Source organism: Musca vetustissima, unplaced genomic scaffold (assembly GCF_032173495.1).
Source record: "Musca vetustissima isolate MV318-11 ecotype Yass unplaced genomic scaffold, APGP_CSIRO_Mvet_v1 utg38036, whole genome shotgun sequence".
In the NCBI taxonomy this organism is placed as follows: Eukaryota; Metazoa; Arthropoda; class Insecta; order Diptera; family Muscidae; genus Musca; species Musca vetustissima.
In genome coordinates this window covers 95,890-120,619 of record NW_026874353.1, presented here as the reverse complement: position 1 = coordinate 120,619, position 24,730 = coordinate 95,890, and the positions used below count along the sequence as shown (strand labels likewise).

At 36.0% G+C, this 24,730-nt stretch overlaps 1 protein-coding gene across 1 annotated transcript in view; it reads left to right on the top strand.

Moving 5' to 3' along the window:
- Positions 1-1,115: 1,115 nt before the first annotated feature.
- Positions 1,116-24,730, top strand: part of LOC133333077 (protein turtle-like) — a gene marked incomplete at its 3' end in the record, with an annotated part of 114,062 nt that continues 90,447 nt past the window's right edge. Inside the window, exons 1-2 of the mRNA XM_061541412.1 lie at positions 1,116-1,119; positions 1,201-1,989. Of these exons, the coding sequence (XP_061397396.1) occupies positions 1,116-1,119; positions 1,201-1,989 (793 nt within the window). The remainder of the gene's footprint in view (positions 1,120-1,200; positions 1,990-24,730) is intronic.

Sequence of the window (24,730 nt, the reverse complement as noted above, 5' to 3'; positions counted from 1 at the left end):
GCCTTGTATAGTCCTTGAAAAAATATTCTTTAAAAAATCCACGCCTTGTGTTGGTCCATGAAAAATATTCTTTAAAAATCCACGTCTTGTATAGTCCTTGAAAAAATATTCCTTAAAAATCCACGTCTTGTATAGTCCTTAAAAAAAATATTCTTTTAGAAATCCACGCCTTGTGTTGGTCCTTGAAAAAATATTCTTTAAAAAATCCACGCCTTGTGTTGGTCCTTGAAAAAATATTCTTTAAAAATGCACGCCTTGTGGTGGCCCTTGAAAAAATATTCTTTAAAAAATCCAAGCCTTGTGTTGGTCCTTGAAAAATATTCTTTTAAAAATTCTCGCCTTGTGTTGGTCCTTGAAAAAAATATTCTTTAAAAAATCCACGCCTTTTGTTGGTCCTTGAAAAAATATTCTTTAGAAAATCCACGCCTTGTGTTGGCCCTTGAAAAAATATTCTTTAAAAAATCCACGCCTTGTGTTGGCCCTTGAAAAAATATTCTTTAAAAAATCCACGCCTTGTGTTGGCCCTTAAAAAAATAATCTTAAAAAATCCTTGAAAAAATGATCTTAAAAAATCCACGCCTAGTGTTGATCTTTGAAAAAATTATCTTAAAAAATCCAAGCCTTGTGTTGGTCCTTGAAAAATATTCTTTTAAAAATTCTCGCCTTGTGTTGGTCCTTGAAAAAATATTCTTTAAAAATCATACTTTATTCTAGACCTAATTCAGTACGTTATGCCAAAATTCGTGAAAATCGAATGATTTTCAGGGACTTTGATCCACCATTTACCTAAAATTTACCCTGTACCACCACACTGTGGTGTGTTATGTGTTAGCCCTTGAAAAAATATTGTTTAAAAAATCCACGCCTTGTGTTAGCCCTTGAAAAAATATTGTATAAAAAATCCACGCCTTGTATAGTCCCTGAAAAAACATTCTTTAAAAAAGCCACGCCTTGTATAGTCCTTGAAAAAATATTCTTTAAAAAATCCACGCTTGGTATAGTCTTTGAAAAATTATTAAAAAAAACTTATTTTCCTATTTTTGTCTTTCTTATTCCAGATGACGCCGCTGCAATGAGGAAGATCCATTAGCGTTATTGGCTATGGGACCAGAGGCATGGGTATGTGTGCGGACCCTGGGTCTTACCGGCGGTGTCAGGCATTAAGCCGAACGCGTTCAACGTTCGCCACAAATAATATAGGCAACAGTAACAACATAAGAAATTCAAATATTAATATAACGTCTAATAACAATAACACCCTATTATCAAATAATACCACAGCAACAACAACAATTAATCAACAACAAAACCAAGAACACCAGCAGCTACTACCACAGCTGCAACATAACGATTATCAAATACCCTATCAATCATCAGCCCAAAGAACTAAAATCTCAGCTGCTGCTGCTGTTGCTACACTAAAAGCAGCAACACCAACATTACACCAACAACAAAACCGCTTAACCGAATTGTCACTAACCACAACGATACTGGAGACGTTAAAGTATTGTCGTTCCCCGGTCACAGTGACAACGTCTCAACTGCGATATCAAAGGCCGCCACCATCGCCAACATTATTACCTGCAGCGACGACGACAATAACAAAATCACAGCGACAGCGAAAAGTCGCTGCAGCAGCAGTAGCAGCACCAAATCGAACAGCAACAACCTCATCACCAACGTTAGTGACGACGACGACAGCGACGACGCCGTTTGTGGCGGAGTTCGCAGTGACGTCGTCCTATGGAAAATCAACGAATTCTACAATCACCTCAGCAGCAGCATCTTCGCCAGCATCGCAATCGTCACCACTAAGAACATCAGCATCGCCACTATCGTCAGCATCATTGCCAACAATCTCTCTGCGTTGTCCACAGTTGAAAGTTGATCAGCTGTGCTATTGGCTTAAGTCATCGTTTCATCTGACAATTGTATTCTTCATAATATTACTGTTGACAAAATCGGCATATGCCAATAATAATATACCAGGTAAGTGAGGATACCAGAAAAAAATTATCTTTTTTTTATCAAAATAGAGAATGTAGTTGAAAATCATCGATATCAATAGCACCCGGATTTTCAGGGTAATATATGTATACGTGTATCAGAGCCTCGAACTGATAAACTGACTAACAAATGTTTTATAAACACCATATAAAAAATATTTTTAAACAAGTAAAGAAAGTAGTAAAGTCGGACTGGGCCGACTATATAACACCCTTCACCACTTTTGGTATATTTTACATATGTATCCTAACATACGTCGCCTTTTCGAAGGAACGGTGACATGAAATTGAACAACAAAAAATGTGATCTTTATTTTTTTTTTGTAAGCCGACTAACATCAATCCCTACACATGCCTTTCTGCAACCTATGCTAAATTTTTTTAACACAAATAAGTCGAAATTATATATGGAAGCTGTGCTATATCTAAAGCTGAACCGATTTCAGGGAAACTTGCCGGAGATTAATTTATATTTATTAAAGTACGTTGTGGCAATCGGCTTAGCTAAGGGTCTTAAGTGCACTATTTACATAAACTCGGGGAAAATATATATAGGATCTATATTTAAATCTGAATCGATTTCAATAAGCCTAGACCCACTTAAGATTTTACTAACTTTAGTACATTGTACACAATTGTGTGATAATCGGCCGAACTTTAGGTCTTCAGTGCACAATTTACGTAAAATCGGAAGAGAATATATATGAGAGTTATATCTAAATCTGAACCAATTTCCACAAAACTTGACACACGTCATTCTAGACCTAATTCAGTACGCTATGCAAAAGTTCGTGCAAATCAAAATATTTCCAGGGACTTTAGTGGACTATTTACCTAAAATCGTGCGAAGCTATATATGGGAGCTATATCTAAATCTGAACTGATTTTCACGAAACTTTTCACATATCATTCTAGACTTAATTTAGTACGTTGTGCCAAATTTCGTGCAAATCAAAAGATTTCCAGGGACTTTAGTGGACTATCGAAGCTATATATGGGAGCTATATCTAAATCTGAACCGATTTTCACGAAACTTAACACACATCACTTTAGACCTACATCATTAGGCTGTGCCAAATTTCGTGCAAATCGAAAGATATATAGGGCCTTTGGTGCACCATTTACCTTAAATCGGAGTAAACTATCTAATGGAGCGATAACTAACTCTGAACCGATTTTCCCGAAACTTAGAACATATCATTCTAGACCTCATTTTGTACGCTATGCCAAAGTTTGTGCAAATCGAATGGTTTTTAGGGACTTTGGTGCACAATTTATCTAAAATCGGGGGAAACTATATATGGGAGCTATATCTAAATCTGAACCGATTTTAAAAAAAATTTAACGTACATAATTCCAGACCTAATTCAATTCGCTGTGCGAAATTTCCTGCAAATCGAAAGATATATAGGGAATTTGGTGCACCATTTAACTTAAATCGGACGAACATATATGTGGGAGCTATATCTAAATCTGAACCGATTTTCGGGAAACTAAACACATATCATTCTAGACTTAATTTAGTACGTTGTGCCAAATTTCGTGCAAATCGAAAGATATATAGGGACATTGGTGCACCATTTACCTTAAATCGGACGAAACTATATATGGGAGCTATATCTAAATCTAAACCGATTTCCTCGAAACTTGGCACACACATTTACTTAATTCCGCTATGCACTTCAAAAGATTTCCAGGGACTTTAGTGGACTATCAAGCTATATATGGGAGCATCGGATTTTCTTTGCCTAATCATTCGGCTTTGCCAAATGTCATGCAAATCGAAAGATATATAGGGCCTTTGGTGCACCATTTACCTTAAATCGGGCGAAAATATATATGAGAGCTATATCTAAATCTGAACCGATTTTCCCGAAACTTAGAACATATCATTCTAGACCTCATTTAGTACGCTATGCCAAAGTTTGTGCAGATCGAATGATTTTTAGGGACTTTGGTGCACAATTTATCTAAAATCGGGGGAAACTATATATGGGAGCTATATCTAAATTTGAACCGATTTTAAAGAAATTTAACGTACATAATTCCAGACCTAATTCAATTCGCTGTGCGAAATTTCCTGCAAATCGAAAGATATGTAGGGACTTTGGTGCAGCATTTAACTTAAATCGGAGGAACATATATGTGGGAGCTATATCTAAATCTGAACCGATTTTCCCGAAACATCATTCTAGGCCTCATATAGTACGCTATGCCAAATTTTGTGCAAATCGGAAGATATATGGGGACTTTGGTGGCCCATTTACCTTAAATCGAACGAAAAGATATATGTGAGCTATATCTAAATCTGACCTGATTTTCTCGAAACTTAACACACATCATTCCAGGCTTAATACAGTACGACATGCCAAATTTCGTACAAATCCTAATATATATATAGGGACTTTGGTGCCTATATCGGACGAAAATATATATTGGAGCTATATCTAAATCTGAACCGATGTTTCCCAATTTCAATAGGGTTCGTCCTTGTGCCAAACAAATGAGCTGTGCCAAATTTTATCCAAATCGGATCATAAATGCGACCTGTAGTTTGTTCACAAAAATACATGGACGGACTGACGGACATGCGAAAATCGACTCAGAAAGTGATTCTATGCATATTCTCAAAAGAAACCATGTGTCTATCTCGTTTCCTTTTGCCTGTTACAAACTTATGCACAAAGACGTAATACCCTGTACTACAGTGTGGTGATGGGTATAAAAATCCACGCCTTATTGGAGTCCTTGAAAAATTTTTTAAAAAAAATCCACACGTTATTGACGATTAAAAAAATAATAAAATAAATGTCCATGCTTTTAGCTTGTAGCTCCTCTAGTCCTCATGCTTAATTTGATAATGAGCGTTAAAAATTATGTTTCTTAATTAAATTCCCTAACTTCAAATACATCATCATAATAAAAATTCCCTCCGATGCCATCTATCTTAAAGCGAATGGGGAAAAAACAACATATTTACAAAACACCAAAACGAGTTGATGTAACGAGCTAATGGAAGGAGTTGACAAACACTAAAAATGTTCCACTTTAAAGTGACATTTCCTAATTAAGTGATTACAACGTGGGAGAAAAGGAAACGACGAGAAAACCAAACACCAGAGTCACCACCACAAGTGCTACAGTAGCACAGCACAGCATCAGTGGCTTAGGTAGATGCCTTGCCTTTACCCACTTGACTTATGCAAAAAAAAGCTTCAAGTTTCCCCAGTAAGCTAGAAATTCACATTAAAGTTCGTTGTCGTTCCTGCTTCCTACTTATGGTCTCGTTCATTATGTACTTCCTAGTTTCTATGTTTTTTTTTTCACCCACTGGTTCATTGTCTTCAAGTGGTTACATTTCAGCTGTTGCCATTAAGGGAGGTAGGTGGGTTGGTTGGTTGGATGTCCCTTGCAAATTATATTCTGAGAATATTTGCTATACTTAATCCTTAATTTACTTTAATGTAGCTTTTTTCACATTTACTTAACACTCATCTATCATTGCAACAGCAACAACAAACAAGAACAACAAGTTGATATGTAACACTTACTGGGGAATCCTGGGAAATGATGATGGCAACAACTGTGATGAACTCACAGGCACAGCGTGCACAAAATCAGTAACTGCGTTTGTGTGTGTGGGTGGTCGTTTTGTGTTTTTTTTTTTTTTTGTTTAAGGAGACCCCTTTTCCGTTTAAATTTTATGGAAACAAATTTTTTGAAAATTATTTTTAAGAAAAAAAATTTTTAGAAAGGGAATAGGGCTTGGATTTTTTAAAAATATTTTTTGAGAACTGCCACCTTTAAAACCTCTTTTCCTCCTTCCTAGCCTCTATATCACCAATCACCTTAAATGCACAACTTAAGCCCGCCATCCGTATAGTTTGTAAATACCCATACCACACAGCTAACTGATAATCTCCTGCATTTACGAAACCATTTGGATACTTTTGCACTCAGGGTACCCCTTTTGTGGCCATCTCTCACCCACACTATGGGTATCGCACCCCGTGAGCATAAGTGTACATACATACTTTAGAGTGATACACAATTGTTGACAAAGCATTATCAACATTATCCTTTTACATTATCTATTCTCGTCATCAGTATCAGCATCGTCGTCGTCGTCGGTGTTGTTGTTGCCTTGTTTAGACACCCAGACAATGGCATAGTTTAGATAGCGTTGCAGGATATCATAATAGTCCTTGCAACTACTTTGCAACAAAAACAACAACAGTGGCAGCAGCTGCTGCAGTGTAGATGTCGACTTTAACAACAAACACAACAAAAAAAATCAACAATAGCTTAAGCTTAAGTGCATTACATAGAACAATAAATGCAAGAAGAAAAAAAAATAATCATCAACTGTGTACATCATCATCGTGATTATTAACAGCAGCAGCAACAATAACAACAACAAAAAACTATGTGTATAAAAAATATAAAAATAATAGCATCAGGAGGATGAAGAGTCTATCAAGGGTTTAAATAATATTTTGTCTAGGGGTAACATAAATTAAGTGTAGTGAAATTAAGAAAAAAAAACAAGGGAAAAGCGTTAAGTCCGGCCGGGCCGAACTTTGGATACTCTCCACCATAGATATACTGGCAGGTACTTGAAATGAAACTATAGGGAACATACCAAAAATGAACCTATACCGACATTTCTACAAACCGATTATGAAAGCAATATTTTTTAATAGAAAATTATACCCTCAGCCTTATACCTAATTAGTGTGTATACACTTTCACACGTTGAAAATGTGCCTCAACGAAATATTGGTTCTAGACCCCATGTTTCTTTGGACCAAATCCGTTTCAGAAAAATTTGATTTCATCCCATCTTATTATTTCTTCCAAATTTAGTTCAAGTCCGAATTTGGGGAATATCGGTCCATGCCTTCTGGTACCTCCCACACAGGGGCTACGGCTAAGCCTAAATGAGGGCTATAGTTCACATATAGTTCATTATCGAACCGTACGTTCTAGTTTTTTTTTTTTATCTCGATATCCTTCGCAGGTGAAATGATTACAACAAAGTGTTAGAACCAAACCCAAAACGCGGAAAAATCAGATACTTATTTTAATACAAAAAATGGGGTTATATGGGGCCACATTTAAAAGGGGTTGACTATTAATAATTTTTAGTGGGGAGATTTGTTACCATATACGGCTACAAAATACCAAATTTCGAATTCGGTTGAAAAACGCGCTCAAGAACCCCAAAATACCGAAATTTGGGGGTACCCTATATGGGGGCTACCCAAAAAATGGACCTATGTTCATAATTTATTGTGGAGATATTAAGAACTCAAAATACTAAATTACAGACAATTCGGTGGTAAAATGCGATCAAAACCCCCGAAATACTGAAAATTAGGAGGTACCGTTATATGGGGGCTACCAGAAAAAGTGGACCTATATTTATAATTCTTTGTGTAGAAATTTAGTACCCAATAAGAACCCAATGTACCAAATTTCAGTGAATTCGGTTGAAAAACGCGCTCAAGAACCCCAAAATACCGAAAATTGAGGGGTACGCTTATATGGGAGCTATGCTTAAATGTGGACCGATATATCCCATCTTCGAACTTGACCTGCCTGCAGACATGCAAAATTTCAGCACCCTATCTCAATTCCTTCAAAAGATAGCGTGATTACAACAGACGGACAGACAGACGGACGGTCATGTCTAGATCGTCATAGAATTTTACCCTGATCAAGAATATATATATATATATACTTTATAGGGTCGGAAATGAATATTTCGATGAGTTACAAACGGAATGACAAAATTAATATACCCTCCATACTATTGTGGAGGGCATAAAAACAATAGGAAAAGGAGTGTGAATTAGAATTTTTCGACTTTCCGGGTTTTTAAAATTATTAATATTTCCAGAGTTAGTTGAAAGTAATCAAATCCTCTGAGTATTTGAAATACCCTTACAAGGTGTCAGGTTCCTTTAAAAAGAAAAATTTTGAAAACCTTGACTGGACAGCAAACAACATTTCAAATATCAGGACACCTATATCTATTTTCCTTTGAAGGTATTATTCCTTCAGAATTTATTCAGTCGTTCATAATAATATATGTTTTTTGTAGTAAAAAATACAATGAAATAAGTTCCATTTAGAGAGTTTTGTGTGTGTTCGAATAACGACAAATTCCGATAAGAAACTTGTTAACAAGTTGGAAGAGGTCACGCAATTAACAAATAATTAAAGTTTTTGCTACCAATCTTTGTACCCTGGAAGAATACATACAGTAGCTATTATTAAAGATATGAAGTTATCCCTTCAAGTATAATAGGGCCGTCGGCAAAAAAAAAATGATCACGCCATATCACCGAAATTTGACCTATGTAGAATTTTTCCTTTTGGAGTTTTCATATACTTACCAAGGTCTTTAATTTCCAATAGAACATTTCCACCATCAAAGTTGTGTCGCACACTGTTATCTGATGGTATAAGGATAATAGAAGGCGAATACCTTCATAGAACCAAATGGGAACTTCCGATCCAACAAATTTTCTAATTTGAGTACAAGAATGACCACTGTCGTGACCTAAACTAATTTGGGATGAGGGGATACCCATTATACTGCTGGGAATGGTCAAAGCCGAAAAAATAATTCCACCTTTTAACAGCTCAATGGTAACTAAATTGTGTAGGAAGGGACGTTAAGCATAGAGAGGAAAATAGATCCCGAAAAAACCTGCTCGTAAAAATCTCAATGGCTTCAAGGGAAATCAACACCACACAATCTAAAGAGTATGAGGTCTTCAGATGAACATTAAACGGAGTTTCCACGACAGAGGGGTCCACAATCCGACCCAAGTTTTATTCGGACAAAGTCTATTACCTCAGTACAATCAGTAGATCTACTAAAACACTATGTGTCCTACCAAGTGGCAAACCTTAACAGGAAACTCAAAATACCAAGCTGAAACTCGGTGAGCATAATTGCGAATCGATAGCTAGCAGAAGAGCATCATCCTCTCGGACGAAGTCAATCCACATAGCCTAAAGCTTGACCGGATTATTTAAGAAAATTCGGACAAAGTTTTAATAAGATAGGTCATGACTGAATTTCATTTATTGGCGGAGGCAAAAAACTTCCAGATGTGATATAGTACAGGCTGGAGAACTCATGGTCCATATCTCGTTTAAAAAACAGCAAATTACACATTTCTCATTAAAACCCAAGTATTTCCCAACCTATTATACCCTCCACAGCTATGTTGTACCAAGAGTAATACCGCGAAATATTGGTCCTAGACTCAACTTTTAGTACCCCGATCGTCATATCTCGTCTAGCTGAGTCGATCTAGACATGTATATCCTTCCATCCTTCCGATACCGGACACAGGTATGAACCAATCGCCACGAAATTTTCCATATAGGATGGGTTCTGACCAAATAAGACACTCATTGTTTTTGGTAATGATCCGTTTTGTCTGTTTCGGGCCGCACTAGAGGTCAAAATTATGACCCAAACATCACTAATTTAACACAGAGAGAGGGGTCTCGCCATGGAATAGGCATGATGAAGATCGGTCAATATTTAGCGGGTCAAATTGACCTAGATTTTTGTGTGAAAAAAAATTAATGGCGAATATATTTACTCTTGAAGGATATAGACCCAGAAGTTGATAGTATAGACTAGAGGAGTGTTTGAACCTTTAATTGATACAAATTATATTGTTGTATGTACTCGGATGTAGAAGTACTATGTAAAGAATTGCAGGTGTAGTCATATTCCAATATTGGTTATTATTACACATTACCACACTAGAGGGCGGAAATGCTGATGGGGGATGAAATGGACTTAAAACTTTATTTTTGTCTGATTTTTATAGTCGATCTAGAGATCACTATTACATATCACAAATTTTACACGGTAAAGAGGATTTGGCCAACTAATCAGAACCGTCAGTATTTATCGGGTCAAATGATCCAAGACCCAAAATATTGACCAGACAGAAAGTTAAAGTTCCATGGTAGTTGTGTAGGGTAGTAAAAGTTCGGCCACGTTCGACTATAATGCACCGCTCACTGGTTGTAGATTTTTTTTAAATTGAGTTTAATGTACTTTAAAGGTCCTATTTGTATTTTCCGACGAAGTGCCTCAAGATGAGTAAACTGTTGTCGCCGCATTTTTTTTTAATTTACATTTATTGTACTAAGAAGATACTAATGGTCCCGCTCCAGTTCTAGGTACTTGTAAGCTATCAATTGTATTTTCCATAGATAATTCGGGAGATCTCTTCACTTTTTAAAATAAATTCAATTGTACAAATTATTTAATGTGAACGCGGCAGTAAGCATAAGACCCGAGGCAAATTTTCTAACCTGAGAGGACTGAGACCATGACCATCATTGTCACGATATATTTTCGGTATTTTAAATATTCCCTCATGATGTATGGAAAGGTCGTCCTACCCAAACATAAGACCTTTTTATTTGTGTTTTTTAAGGTTTTCCAAATGATGCGGCTGTTATTAGGCACTTCGGGTTGTCAGAAATTATTATACCCTACACAACTATGTTGTCAGGGTATTATAGCTCTGTGCAGCCCCAAAAGTTTGTAACGCCGTGAAATATTGGTCCTAGACCCACCTTTAAGTATACCAATCGTCATATCTCGACTAGCTGAGTCGATCTAGACATGTGTGTCCTTCCATCCTTCCGTCTGTCCATTTTAATTTGTAAACACGATACAGGCCACAGTTATGGACCAATTTTGCATGTAATCTGGGTTCGGGCCAATGAAGACCCTTATTGTTTTTGAGAAAGATCGGTTAGTACTCAGGGGATGAAATGGACCAAATATTAAATTTTTGTCGGTTTTTCTGGTCGCTCCTGAGGCCGCAATAATGACACGAACATCATGAAATTTTACATGGAGAAGGAGATCGGGCCAAAGAATGAGCATGCCTGTTTTGATAAAGATCGGTCAATATTAAGCGGGTCAAATGGACCCTGACTTCTGTGTGAAAAAATGACAAAATTTCTATTCTATACCGTATATATTTACCCCTGAAGGACATATACCCGAGAAGTTGATATTATATCCAAGAGGGGTGGTTGACCTTCAAATTAATACCAATTATATTGTTGTATGTGCTCGGATGTGGGAGTTACACCTAAATATTTACAGGTATCTCCGTATTCGTATATTATTTACTAACCCATTATCACTCTAGAGATCGGAACTATAGCGCTGATTATCCATGAGGTATTTTCGAGTTAATCTATAGACCACAAATGAAAGCCGAACATCACAACCTACCCACGGTGAAGGGAATCAGGGCAATAGGTGTACTGAATACTCGTAATATTCAGAAAATATGTCAGCGTGAGGAAGAGGTGCTGTTTACCTCTAATCGGGCCAGAGGATGCAAATATCACGAAATATTGGCCAGCATTGGAATAAACCTCCGCAGAAAATTTGAGTTCCGTGGTAGTTGTGTAGGGTATCGTATGGTCGGCCCCGTCCGACTATACTGCTCCGCTCACTGGTTTCATATAGGTTTATGTTTTCATATAGCCGTAATATAATGGCCCGTCTCACAATAAGGAACTCAATTTTCTCTATGTTCGACCAAAAAGAGTTTAATTTGGAATTTCTGGTTATCAGAAGGAAATTAAGTTTATTTTTTATACCCTCCGCCATATGAAATCTTCCTACCAAAAATTATAGATATCCCCCCATAAGATAAGATTAAGATTGTCCACGTAGACAGGTACCAGACTTCCCAGCAAACACAGCTCTAATATAATTGTGTAGGCTATAAAATATCGACTTGGTCGGCTTCACTTAGTTTCACTATAAACTGATCCATACTTTAACTAAGCATTATTTTATTTAACTGCAAGGTCAGCCGTTGGACAAAAATGTAATTGTAAGAGTTGTAATAAATGATGGTTATGTACATTTTCGCCCCCAATCCCTGATTTCATCGGTGGAAGAAAACACAGATCATAAATCAAAATTTAATGTTACACTTGATAATGTAACAGTGCCGGTCGATGGATGGGCGATTGGTTAAAATAAAAGTTCATAAAACAGTAAAGAAATAGAAGCTAAGGGGTAGAGGCGATACCCTTACCAGAAAGTAAAAAAGGAAACAGATAAAAATGGAGGACATTGCGACAATTGCCAAGCAATAATAAAAAAACATGGAGGAATTGTAAGATGAGATATCATCATTTTTTCGTGCTACTCCTCTTTCATCATCATCCTCGTATCTTCCTTATAGCACTGATGACGACGTTCGGTGATGATGTTTCACTTGTGTTTCCTGGACGACGACAACAACGAACGGCGCTATCTTATCAATAATACACGTTTGGCGAACAAGTGATACAACACCACAACGAAATCGACATTATGATAAAATACAAGGAACGACAAACAACCAAACATCCAATGGTGTTCTCAGAAGCCATATCGTTATTAAGTATGAAAAACAAACAAAAAAAAAAAGAAATAACATTTTGTCATTACAACATTACAGTTGCCAGTTGGGTATTGTAGAGGTGGTGGTGGTGTTAGTGTTAGTGCGTTGTGTTGTCCTGTTTGCCATTTGCGAAAGTTGAAAATTGTCCACATTTTTGTTTCTTCGGTCGGTCGGTCGTTCGTTCGCTCCGTTTCGTCTCTCTCTTTTCGCCATTTTACAAAAATATTACGAGTAATTTGATAGTAATTTGAAATATAACATTGTTGTTGCTGTTGTTGATGATGTCCTCCTGCGTTTTGGCCAGGCATTATAGAGCGAAAGTGCGCGGGCTACACAGCGGAATTGTTAACGAGAAATGTCAATCATTGTCTTGGGAATTACAAGTATTTGTCTAGGATGACAATATTATTGGCAATTAAATGAAATTGGTTTTAATGGATTTGCTTTTGACATATAACTGATTGTTGTTGTTGTCGTCGGTGGTATTGGGTTTGGTGGGTGGTTTGGTTGTGAATATTGTTGGAGGATTTTTGGTTTTGAATAAAAAGGGAAACAATTTTGAAAATTAAATAACATTTTTAGATTACAAATGTCATGAATTTTAAGTCGGCGATTAATTTGGTGCAGGTTAATGTTCGTTTGGGGAAATTTTAAGGACACTGAATAGTAAATGGGGTATAGATATGCATTTTGAAAATATAACTCAGACTCAAGGGAAGTTGTCATATCAAGGGAAGTATTATTTAGAGGGAAAGTTGTCATATCAATGGAAGTATTATTTAGAGCGTCTGCAAAAGTCTATGTAAAATAAATATATATAAATATTATACATATTTTAAAACCGCTAGGAAAATAACAAAAAAAAAAATGTTGGACGGGTAGATCCTAAAACTCTCTAGCACTCTGTGTAAAATAAACTAACGCTGATTCAAAAATAATGCTTTATCGATACATTTGTTTTCCTTCGAATCAGGAAATGAGCCAGATAATTGTAAAACCAGAGGTTCAGAAGTATAGCGAGGAGGTTACTACTGGAAAAACGTTAGTTGGACCAAGTAGCAAGCCTTCATTGGAATTTTCAGAGGTCAATTAAAGTCTCGGCGAGTTAGCTACACTTTGGCAGTTTGGTGCATCATTTAAATGATTTCGAGATGTCGACAAAACTTAATACAAGTCGTTTACGGCTCAATTGGATACGATGTGGAAAAATGTTGTCTCAGTTGCACACACGATGGGTATTCCGTTTTATATGGAAGATGTTTGTCCGACAGGTGTATTATGTGGTCCTATGCGAAACATGTTACTACATCAGATACCGAATTCCAGACACTTCGATTGGGTAAGGGGGGCAGCCTGCAATATCGAATTCCAGACACTTCGATTGGGTAAGGGGGCTGACAGCTTAATTACCGACGTATATAACAATAATCAGCTCCGAACTTCTGTATACCCTAATGACAACACTTCAGTTGGGATCTCCTGTATATCTAATAACCTAAAATATCACTCGGGTTGGAAAATTCAATTAGAATTTAGAACCTTGATGGAAAACATAACTAAGACGATAGAGTGTACATACCGAAAGGCATCTTATCAACCAGTTCTGTTCAAATTTTGCAAGAATTTAATACATTGATAAGTAAGTGAGTAGATATCCTCCATATAATGTTTATACCATTCACCACTATGTGGTACAGGGTATTATGTCTTTGTGCATATATTTGTAACAGGCAAAAGGAAACGATATAGACACATGGTTCCTTTTGAGAATATGCATAGACTCACTTTTAAAGACGATCTATGCATGTCCGTCCGTCCGTCTGTCCGTCTGTCTATGTTAAATTGTGAACAAAGTACAGGTCGCATTTATGACCCGAATAGGATGAAATTTGGCAGAAGTCACTTATTTGGTCCAAGGACCAACCCTGTTGAAATTGGGAAAATCGGTTCAGATTTAGATATAGCTCCATATATTTTCGTCCGATTTAATGTATATGGTGTACCAAAGTCCATATATATCTTTCGATTTGCACGAAATTTGACACAGAGTACTGAATTAGGTCTAGAATGATGTGTGTTATGTTTCCTGAAAATCGGTCCAGATTTCGATATAGCTCCCATATATATTTTCGTCCGATTTTATGTAAATTGTGCACCAAAGTCCCTTTGTATCTTTCGATTTGCACGAAATTTCGCATAGCGTGCTGAATTAAGTCTAGAACGATGTGTGTTAAATTTCGACAAAATCGGTTCAGATTTAGATATAGTTCCCATATACATTTTCGTCCGATTTTAGGTAAGTAGTGCACCAAAGTCCCTTTATATAGTTCGATTTTCACGAAATTTGGCATAGCATTCTGAATTAAGCCTAGAACAATGAGTGTTAAATTTCGTGAAAATCGGTTCAGATTTATATATATTTTCGTCCGATTTTAGGTAAATAGTGCACAAAAGTCCCTATATATTCTTCGATTTGCACGAAATTTGGCACAGCGTAATGAATTAAGTCTAGAAAGATGTGTGTTAAATTTCGTGAAAATCGGTTCAGTGTAAATGGTGTCAGTCAGTTTTTGTGTAAGTGGTGCACCAAAGTCCCTATATATCTTTCCATTTGCACGAAATTTGGATTTATAAGTAAATAAAGAACTCAACATGTGGCCGAACATGTGACAAGTTTCGATAAAATCGGTTTATATCTCGATATTTTGCTTTAAATTTATTTGCATAATTTTGTCCCATTGTAAGAAGCAACTCTATATCTGAACAAAATTTAGTATAGGTTGCAGAATGACATGTTTAATTTCATGTTAATGGTCCTTCAAAAATGCGACGTCTGTTAGGATCCCATCTGTTGAATATACCCAATCATATCATATAGTAGGTATCATATAGTAGGCCCCGTCCAACTTTACTACTTTCCGTACTGGTTTTCTTTCGATATGCCTTTTTGTACAGTGCCTCTTGGGCTTAAGCTTAACCACTGAAATATTACATGGATTATATCCACTACAGGAAATTGTGCCCATTTACAATTGGACCATTTCAATTTTTTAGATGCAAAATATAATAGTGCATCGTGGTGAAATCACCCTCAATTTTAGTATTCGCCAAATATCGACAACTTGTCTTGTTATACTTATTGTTTAGTTAAGATATTTTTGATGGTATAGATTTTCTAGGCACATTTTCTCCTGCTCAAATAAATTTACAATATGGTAGTTCCCAAACCATAATTATTTTTGAGGTTGCGTGACCTCTTCCAAATCGTTAACAATTTTCTTATCGGCATTTGTCGTTATTGTGTGTGAGTGTTTTCTATAAATTCCATTCGAACACGCAAAATATTTACTAAAATGAGACATATTTCATTGTAAGTGGAATTTTTGATTACAAAGAAACATCGATTATTACAAAGAAACATCGAACGATTGAATGATTGCTGTTGAAGAAAACAAAAATTGCCTTCAAAGGAAACATTTTATTTGTCATGATGATGACGAAGATAAAATGACATGTTGTACTACATAAGGCACGTGGCAGCAATTAGCAAAAACGGGAATGTTTTTTAACTACAATAACTATATAAATGATTTTATACAACTTCGATTCAGAATATAAAAAAAACTGGTTGTAAATTAGAGGGACATTTATAATAAAACAACTCCCAGGTCCTGGGCAATGTAACAGTCGGAAAAAAAGTTGTACTCAAAACATATATGGGACTCGCTGCATATATATCGTTGTTTGTGGTGGATGCTACAAATAATTTCCCTCAGCATTAATAAATAATTCTCCAAGTACTTAAATAGATTAACTTTCGAATCAGGTTTTTATCTACTCAAAAGCACAGTAAAGTCTTGTGGCCCACCCCAGATTTACCAATATATGCCAGTTACCGGGGACTAGGTCGGGGAACTCTTTGATTATGGCTCTGTCCTTCCCGTTTCATATGTATATTTTTTGCGATCTGCCTATTAGGTTTATCATTAAGGATATTTATAATGTTTCCAGCCCTTAGAAGCTATTTATAAGTTAAACCAGTGAGCGGAGCAGTATAGTCGGACGGGGCCGACCATGCGATACCCTACACAACTACCACGAACTCTAACTTTCTGAGGATATTTATTCCGCTGAGTAATATTTCGTGATATTTGCCCCCTCTTGTCCGATTAGAGGTTAACAACACCTCTTCCTTACTTTTTTCGAATATTCAGTACAGTCCTTCTAATTACTTGTCCAGATTACCTTCACGGTGGGTTGTGTTGTGATTTTCGGATTATACTCTACTCGAAAACACACAAAAAATTATGTTTTCGGTCCATTTGTTCTTGACCATAACTGGAACCTCATAGAACATTTCAAAGCCATCAGCGCGATATTTCTCCCTCTAATGTGGTAATGGGTTACTAAATAATATCTGAATACGTAAGCACCTGTAAATATTTGACTGTAACTCCCACATCTGAGTAGATACATCACTATATTTGGTATCAATTTAAAGGCCAACCACTCTTCTTGGATATGCTATTAACTCCTGGGGTCTACATCCTCCAGGAGTAAATATATATGCCATAGAATACAAATTTTGTCATTTTTCACACAAAAGTCAGGGTCCATTTGACCCGCTAAATATTGACCGATCTTTATCAAAACATGCATGCTTATTCTCTGGCCCGATCCCCTTCTCCATGCAAAAATTCGCGGTGTTTGGGCCATAATTGCGGCCTCTGGAGCGACCAGAAAAACCGACAAAAATTTAGTATTTGGTCCATTTCATCCCCTAAATATTAACCGATCTTTTCCAAAAACAATAGGGGTCTTCATTGGCCAGAACCCATCCTACATGCAAAATTTCGTGAAGATTGGTCCATAACTGTGGCCTGTATCGTGTTTACAAATTATAATGGACAGACGGACGGACGGACGGACACACATGTCTAGATCGACTCAGCTAGTCGAGATATGACGATCGGTATACTTAAAGGTGGGTCTAGGACCAATATTTCGCGGCGTTACAAACATTTGGGGCTGCACAAAGCTATAATACCCTGACAACATAGTTGTGTAGGGTATAAAAATTCAATGCCTTAATTTCCTACGAAAATTTGTATCCTCTTTAAACCTTTTATAGCTTCTTCTTTTGAAGCTCTATTGAGTGAAAACTAAAACTTGTACATCAAACAGAGAATTCATTAACCAGTTCAAACTCCTCTAAAATACACATCAAAAATACACATAGAAACTTATCCATTGAATAGTTGCATTAGAGCTAAAGTAGATTGAACCGAACAAAATACTCATCATACTAGTGGGAGAATGCCACCACAGATGCTTAGCCAATACCCTTCACTTTTAAGACCAAGGATGCAACACGCACAGCAGGTGGCCATACAAAAATGTCTCTGTGCATTTCTATCTCCATGTAACACTCAACACAACCAGAACATGAGATATTTCCAGTACATAGACTTTACAAAATAATGTATATGTGCATGCATGCGGAGGGTAACATATTTAAGCCTGACCACCGGTAGGTACCAGCAGGAGCATGGCCATGGTAACCACTCGACAGAAGAAAACGGAAAAAAAACTGCAGGATGTAAGAAGTGCTCTTCACTTTGCGAATCTCTCTCTGTTAAACAAGGGCGACACTCGGATGCAGTGCTGTAATATGTGTTAGCCTTTTATAGCCAAGCCGAGGATAATCAGGATATGCCTGAATTCCAGTAGTTTTGTCGTTGGTAAGGTAAGGGTGTTTGCTTTTATTTATGTCATACACTGAACTGGACTTGATATGCTTTTTGTTGTTCGTCATCGTCATCGTCATCATCATCCTCGTCGTGGTGACTCAGCTGCGTATAATGATGAAGATGACAATAATGACAATGCGACTAACAATGATGAGTAGGCATAGTATACTCGGATGGAATGCAGTGTAAAGGATAACTGTAGCATAACTGTTATATAATGCACGCATCAGGGAACATTTAATAGAAGGTGGTGTAGATGTGTTGTGAAATGTTAAATGCGAATTGGGATAAGTTTTAAGGCATGGCAGGAGTATATCGAGCCATATTCGCCAAAAAAAAACGTAACCCTCAATTTGAAATTTTACAGGAAAAGGTTTTGTTTTAATAAATTCAGATTTAATAAAGCTATTATTTTGAAATTTAGAATTATAGTTTAAAACAAATCTAGTTTGTAACAAAACTATAGTTCTATATTTCAAAATAATAGCTTTATTAAATCTGAATTTATTAAAACAAAACCTTCTCCTGTAAAATTTCAAATTGAGGGTTACATTTTTTTGGCGAATATGGCTCGATATCATCACTTTTGTTTGCGGAATAATGGAGAAGTCCGTAAAATATTTATGTCTGGAAATTACACAGATTTTTGGTCGAATTGTAAAAAGCAGGATGTTTTCGGATTCATCTATATGAGGGCCATATCAAAACATTGATTTTCTCCAAGATTTTTTTACCCGGAGAAATCGGTAGGCCGACTAACAGTCACTAATATAAGATAATATGGCTAAATTCTTCAGAAAATATCATGGAAACCAATACACCCCTCCATTCACTTCCCAATTAAAACAAGTGAAAAAGCGTTAAGTTCGGTCAGGCCGAACTTTGGATACCCTCCACCATAGATATACTAACAGGTACTAAAAATGAAAATATAGGGAACATACCAAAAAGTGGACCTATACCGACATATCTAAAAACGGATTATGTAAACCATAATACAATTTTCAGAAATTTGTAATGGATAATTATACCCTCTGCCTTATGGCTAGTGTGGGTGTGTATCCGTTAACATGGTGAAAATGTGCCTCATCGACCGACATGGTGAAAATGTGTGTTCTAGACCCCATGTTTCTTTGGACCAAATCCGTTTCAGAAAATTAAAATTTCATCCAAACTTTGCACATCTTATTATTCTTCCAAACTAAGTTCAAATTCGAAGATGGGGAATATCGGTCCACTCCTTCTGAAACCTCCACACAGGGTCAAGGTCTAAATGCGGCTATAGTTCATTATCGAACCTTTCGTTCTAATTTTTTATCTCGCTATCCTCCACAGGTGAAATGATTACAACAGAGTCTTAGAACCAAACTCAAAACGCGGAACAAATCAGATAACTATTTTAATATAAAACGGGGGTTATATGGGGACTACCCCTAAAAGGGGGTGAATATTAATAATTTTTGGTACGGAGATTTGTTACCATATATGACTACAAAATACCAAATTTCAGTGAATTCTGTTGAAAACCGCGCTCAAGAACCTAAAAATATCGAAAATCGGGGGTACACTTATATGGGGGCTACCCGAAAAAATTTACCTCTATTTATAATTTTTTGTTGAGAGATTTGGTACCTATTAAGAACTCAAAATACTAAATTACAGCCAATTCGGTGGAAACAACCCTCAAAATACTGCAAATTAGGAGGTACTGTTATATGGGGGCTACCAGAAAAAATGGACTTATACTTATAATTTTTTGTGGATACATTCAGTACCCAATATGAACCCAATCTACCAAATGTCAGCTAATTCGGCTAAAAAACGCGCTCAAGAACCTTAAAAAACAGAAAATTTGGGGTACCCTTATATGGGGGCTACCCGGAAAAATTGACTTAAATTTTTAATTTTCAATATAGAGATTTGCTACCTAATAAGAACTCAAAGTACCGAATCTCAGCAAATTCGGTCGAAAAATTCGATCAAACCCCCAAGAATAGCGCAAAATTAGGGGTACCCTTATATGGGGGCTATCCCATAAATATGGACCATATTTATAATTTTTAGTGGAGAGATTTGCTACCAAATAAGAACTCAATGTACCAAATTTCAGCGAATTCAGTTGAAAAACTCGCTCAAGAACCTCAAAATATCGAAAATAGGGGGTACCCTTATATAGGAGCTATGCCTAAACGTGGACCGATATATCACATCTCCGAACTTCGAACCTGCCTGCAGACAAAAGACGACTCTATGCAAAATTTTGGCGATCTATATCATTTCGTTTAGACTCTAGAGTGATTACAACAGACAGACAGACGAACATGGCTAGATCGTCATACAATTTTACGCTGATCAAAAATATCTATACTTTATAGGGTCGGCAATGATTATTTCGATGAGCTACAAACGGAAAAACAAAATTAATATACCCTCCATACAATGGTGGAGGGTATAAAAATAATAATTCTGGGGAATACTAATATTTGGGGGTGTTTTCGACATTGTGGTTGTTATTTTTTGTTTTCCTTCTAGATCCTAACTCATATGCATATGTGACACCCTTCGCTTCCGCCCTCACTAAGTTGTTTCCTTAATATCAACATTATGCAAAGTGTATTAACTTTATTTTGTAATTTAGTAAAAAATGTCATCTTCATTGTTATGACATAAAGTGCACTTGGTGTTGTTGTTGTCGTCGCTGCAGTCATACGAAGGACGATGTCGGTGACGACTACGACGAATGTCATGCCGCCATACTGGCAAAACTTTGCATTTAATGTGGTTAACAATTTTTGTTGTTTTTGTTTTGCATTACACATATAACGAGACACTGCAACAGCTGGAACAGCATGCAGTGTTGCATGCCAGCCGCACAGTTGCTGATTATGCACAAAATGCTGGTTGTTGGTTTATTATCGCTGACATTGTTGTTGTTACAGTTGGGGTTTGATGGTGTTCTCGGTGGGCGAAAGGTGTATTTTATCATAGTTACACACATGTTGTAAAATTGATTGTTTTCCTAGTTTTAGCATTGGATGAAATAAGGAAGTACATTAGGTCCTTGTTACTATGAGGTCCTAAAAATACTGTTTTTGGAAAAAAGTAAAAAACAGCTAATCATCCAAATTGTGATCTTTGGACAATTGATTGATATATATAAATTAATATATAAATTCCTTGACAGTACTGGGCTTTTTTTAATCCATTTTTTGTCCTGGAAATAAATTATATAAAAATACACATACATAATTTGTTGTTGTGCTTCTTAAAAATAAATATATAATATGGACTCTTAAATTGTAGGAACGATTTCAATGTTCTGATCTGTCTTAAAGAAAATATAATTCTAAAAATTTTTATACTGAAACACAAAGGTTATAAATTATCGATAATTATGTCGGGAAACATACCTCTATTTTATGAGGCCTTTCCTACACAACATTTAGCAGACAAAGTTTCTACAAAAGCGAACGACGAGTTCAGTTCTGTTATAGCCTTGTAAACCTAGCCTTTTTGGTCTAAATTAACATAGAATCTTTCGGAATTTCAACAGGAAGAGATTCCGTTTAAAACGGCTTCAAATTTGGCTCCTTTTTATTTTTCTCTAAGTCGCATTGTAGACATAGATATCCGCTATCTTCTGAAATAATTGAGATAGGGTGCTGAAATTTTGCATAGGATTGTCTTTTGTCTGCAGGCAGGTCAAGTTCGAAGATGGGATATATCGGCCCACCTTTATGCATAGCTCCCATATAACAGTACCCCAATGTTCGGTATTTTGGGGTTCTTCAGCATGTTTTTCAACCGAATACGCATTGGGCTCTTATTGGGTACTAAATGTACTGCGGGAAATGTACTAAATTAATTAACCTTATATATATATATATATTCATATATATGAACTGTAGCCCGCATTTAGCCCGATATTCCTCATGTTCGAACTTGAAATAATTTTGGAAGAAATAATAAGATGGGATGAAATCAAACATTTTTTAAACAAATTTGATCGAAAGAAACATGGGGTCTAGGACCAATATTTAGAACCATAATAAGTTTGTAGAAATGTAGGTATAGGTAAACTTTTTGGTATATATTTCAAGTACCTGTTACTATATCTATGGTGGAGGGTATCCAAAGTTCGGCCCGGCCGAACTTAACGCTTTTCCACTTTTTTTGTTTTTGACAGTTGACATAAATTCTGTATATTGATGGACGACCCATTTAGGTTCTTTTATATTAACAACCATTTTATATTAACAAAAATTCTTTTTATAGATGGACAACCTCTTTCAGTTCTCTTATAGCCATAAGATGTTCCTTATGCCATTTATGGTGATTTTTACGTCGCTTTTATTACAAATACCTTACTCGGTATATCTATAAACACAGTTGTTTCATCAGTCCTTCAATCGTCCAGATTCAGTAATTTAATAGACGAAGGATATTTGCAGGCTACATATGACTAGATCACCTAAGTCTTTTTAAATGACTATAAAGACAAAAAAGATCTATTACTTACCGCTTCTGTAGGACCGCTTCCTGCTACAGTTTTCTTTTTCAGGACTTCTGAGAGCAACGAACTACATTTCACAATATTTTTTTTTTTTTTAATATGATGAAGTTTATCCCAAGGTATTTTATAACAGAAGACCTCATCCAAGCAGAGCGAAGAATATATTGGCATTCGTCGATAGATAAAACTTTTTCTGGAAGTCTTTATAGATATTATACATTCAGGGCGTCTATGGGCAGATGTCCTGGTTCAGCTTTCCTAAGTCTTTTAAGGTATAATATTTTATTCTGATCTTCAAGAGGGCTTCTTTACATGGGAAACTTTATCCAGTCCTTCCATAGACAAAACACCTTCTCTAGGATCCAACTTCCTTCAGCTGTTTTCATAGCAAACATACATAATTCAAGTTGTCTTTATACCATGGCTTTCTTTAGTTCTGTCTTATAAATAATATCTTCTTTCGGTCTTCTCTTCCATAGACTGAATACCTTTTGCAGGACTTCTTCAGCTGCGAGAACATCTCTAGCTCTTCTGAAAGCAAGAATTCCTTATTAAAGCATTCCTTAGATTTTTGCGTTTAGGTTTACCATATAAATAATATCTTCCGCAGGCATTCTCTTCTCAAAAGAACCTCATGAGGTCTATGGATTCTTCTATCCTTATCTGTGTCTTTGTTATAGCACCAATATTTATAATATTTGGTAAGAAGATTTTCGAGCTAGTGGGAACACAAAAATCGAGGTGAAGGTACCCTACAACAAAAAAATGAGAGATTTTTAAAATGGAATATTTTTGACTTTAGGAGAAATCAAAATGTCATGCTGTACTAAATTCGGTTGACAAATTTGCACAATTTTGAGAAATATAAAAAATATTATTGCTATAATAAAAATGTTCTTACAATTTTTTTCTGGAAAACTTGAGAGGTCAAGCAACTACTTATTTAAGGTCTTTGTTATTTTAGTTTAAGTAATACTTTCTGCAGGGCGACTTGTCTTCTTATTGTCCTCACATATCCTGCCAAGTTTGACCATATCGAATCTTAGCTTGATATATGACAGCTGGCCATCGACTTGTTTGTCAGAGGTAGTTACTTTCGACCCAAACACATTTGTTTGATAACCATAGCTCGGTCATCGTAATAAAATCAGCAGCATAGGCCAACATCAAAGTATTTTTTTCGATTGCGAGAGTTTCAAGATCGTGGGGTAAGAAATTTGCCACTTGTTTAGAATTTGCGTGAAGCAAACTACCAGAATTGATTAGTTATATATTCATGATTAAGTAAAATTCTATTCGATAGAGCTTTGAAATTTTGCACAAACATTGGCACTAATTCTAAATTTTTTTCTTAATTCTCAATTTTTGGTTCGTGGAAAATGTACCAAACTTTTTTCAATTGCAGACTTAAGTGTCTGCAGTTTGGTATTTAGTTCCCTACTGGATGCAATGTATCATGGCTTAATCCCATATTTATTTCAGAAGTGACCACTTCTGACTAATTTGTTTCCCGAAATTTAAGAGATTCTTATTATATGTATATGTTATTACCATTTCATGTGTTAGTGTTGGTGACAAATGTTGTCCATTGTCTGGTTGTTTTGTTCTAATAACAATAGTTGTTCGGGCTCGAGGAGCAATGCCAACGTTCTCTCCATGTGCATTTCAAGTTGTCTGCTGCAGTGTTTTTATTTTTGTTTTATTTTAATATTTTTTCGCGAACATGTCTTTCATATAATTATATGCAACAACAACAATAATAATATTATTATTTGAATTATGCGGTGCAATAAACGCATAAATTATCATAATAATAAAGACACTAACACCAGAGCATCGAATGAATGCTTGCTCGACACATAATTCAAACTAACAACAGATGCAGCAGAGTTTTGTTTTTTGCATGTATATTTCGCAGCTTCTATGCTATGCTGGTGATGTTGTTTCCTGCTGATAATTTTATTTTAGATTTTATTTGTTGAGTGCGTTTTTGTT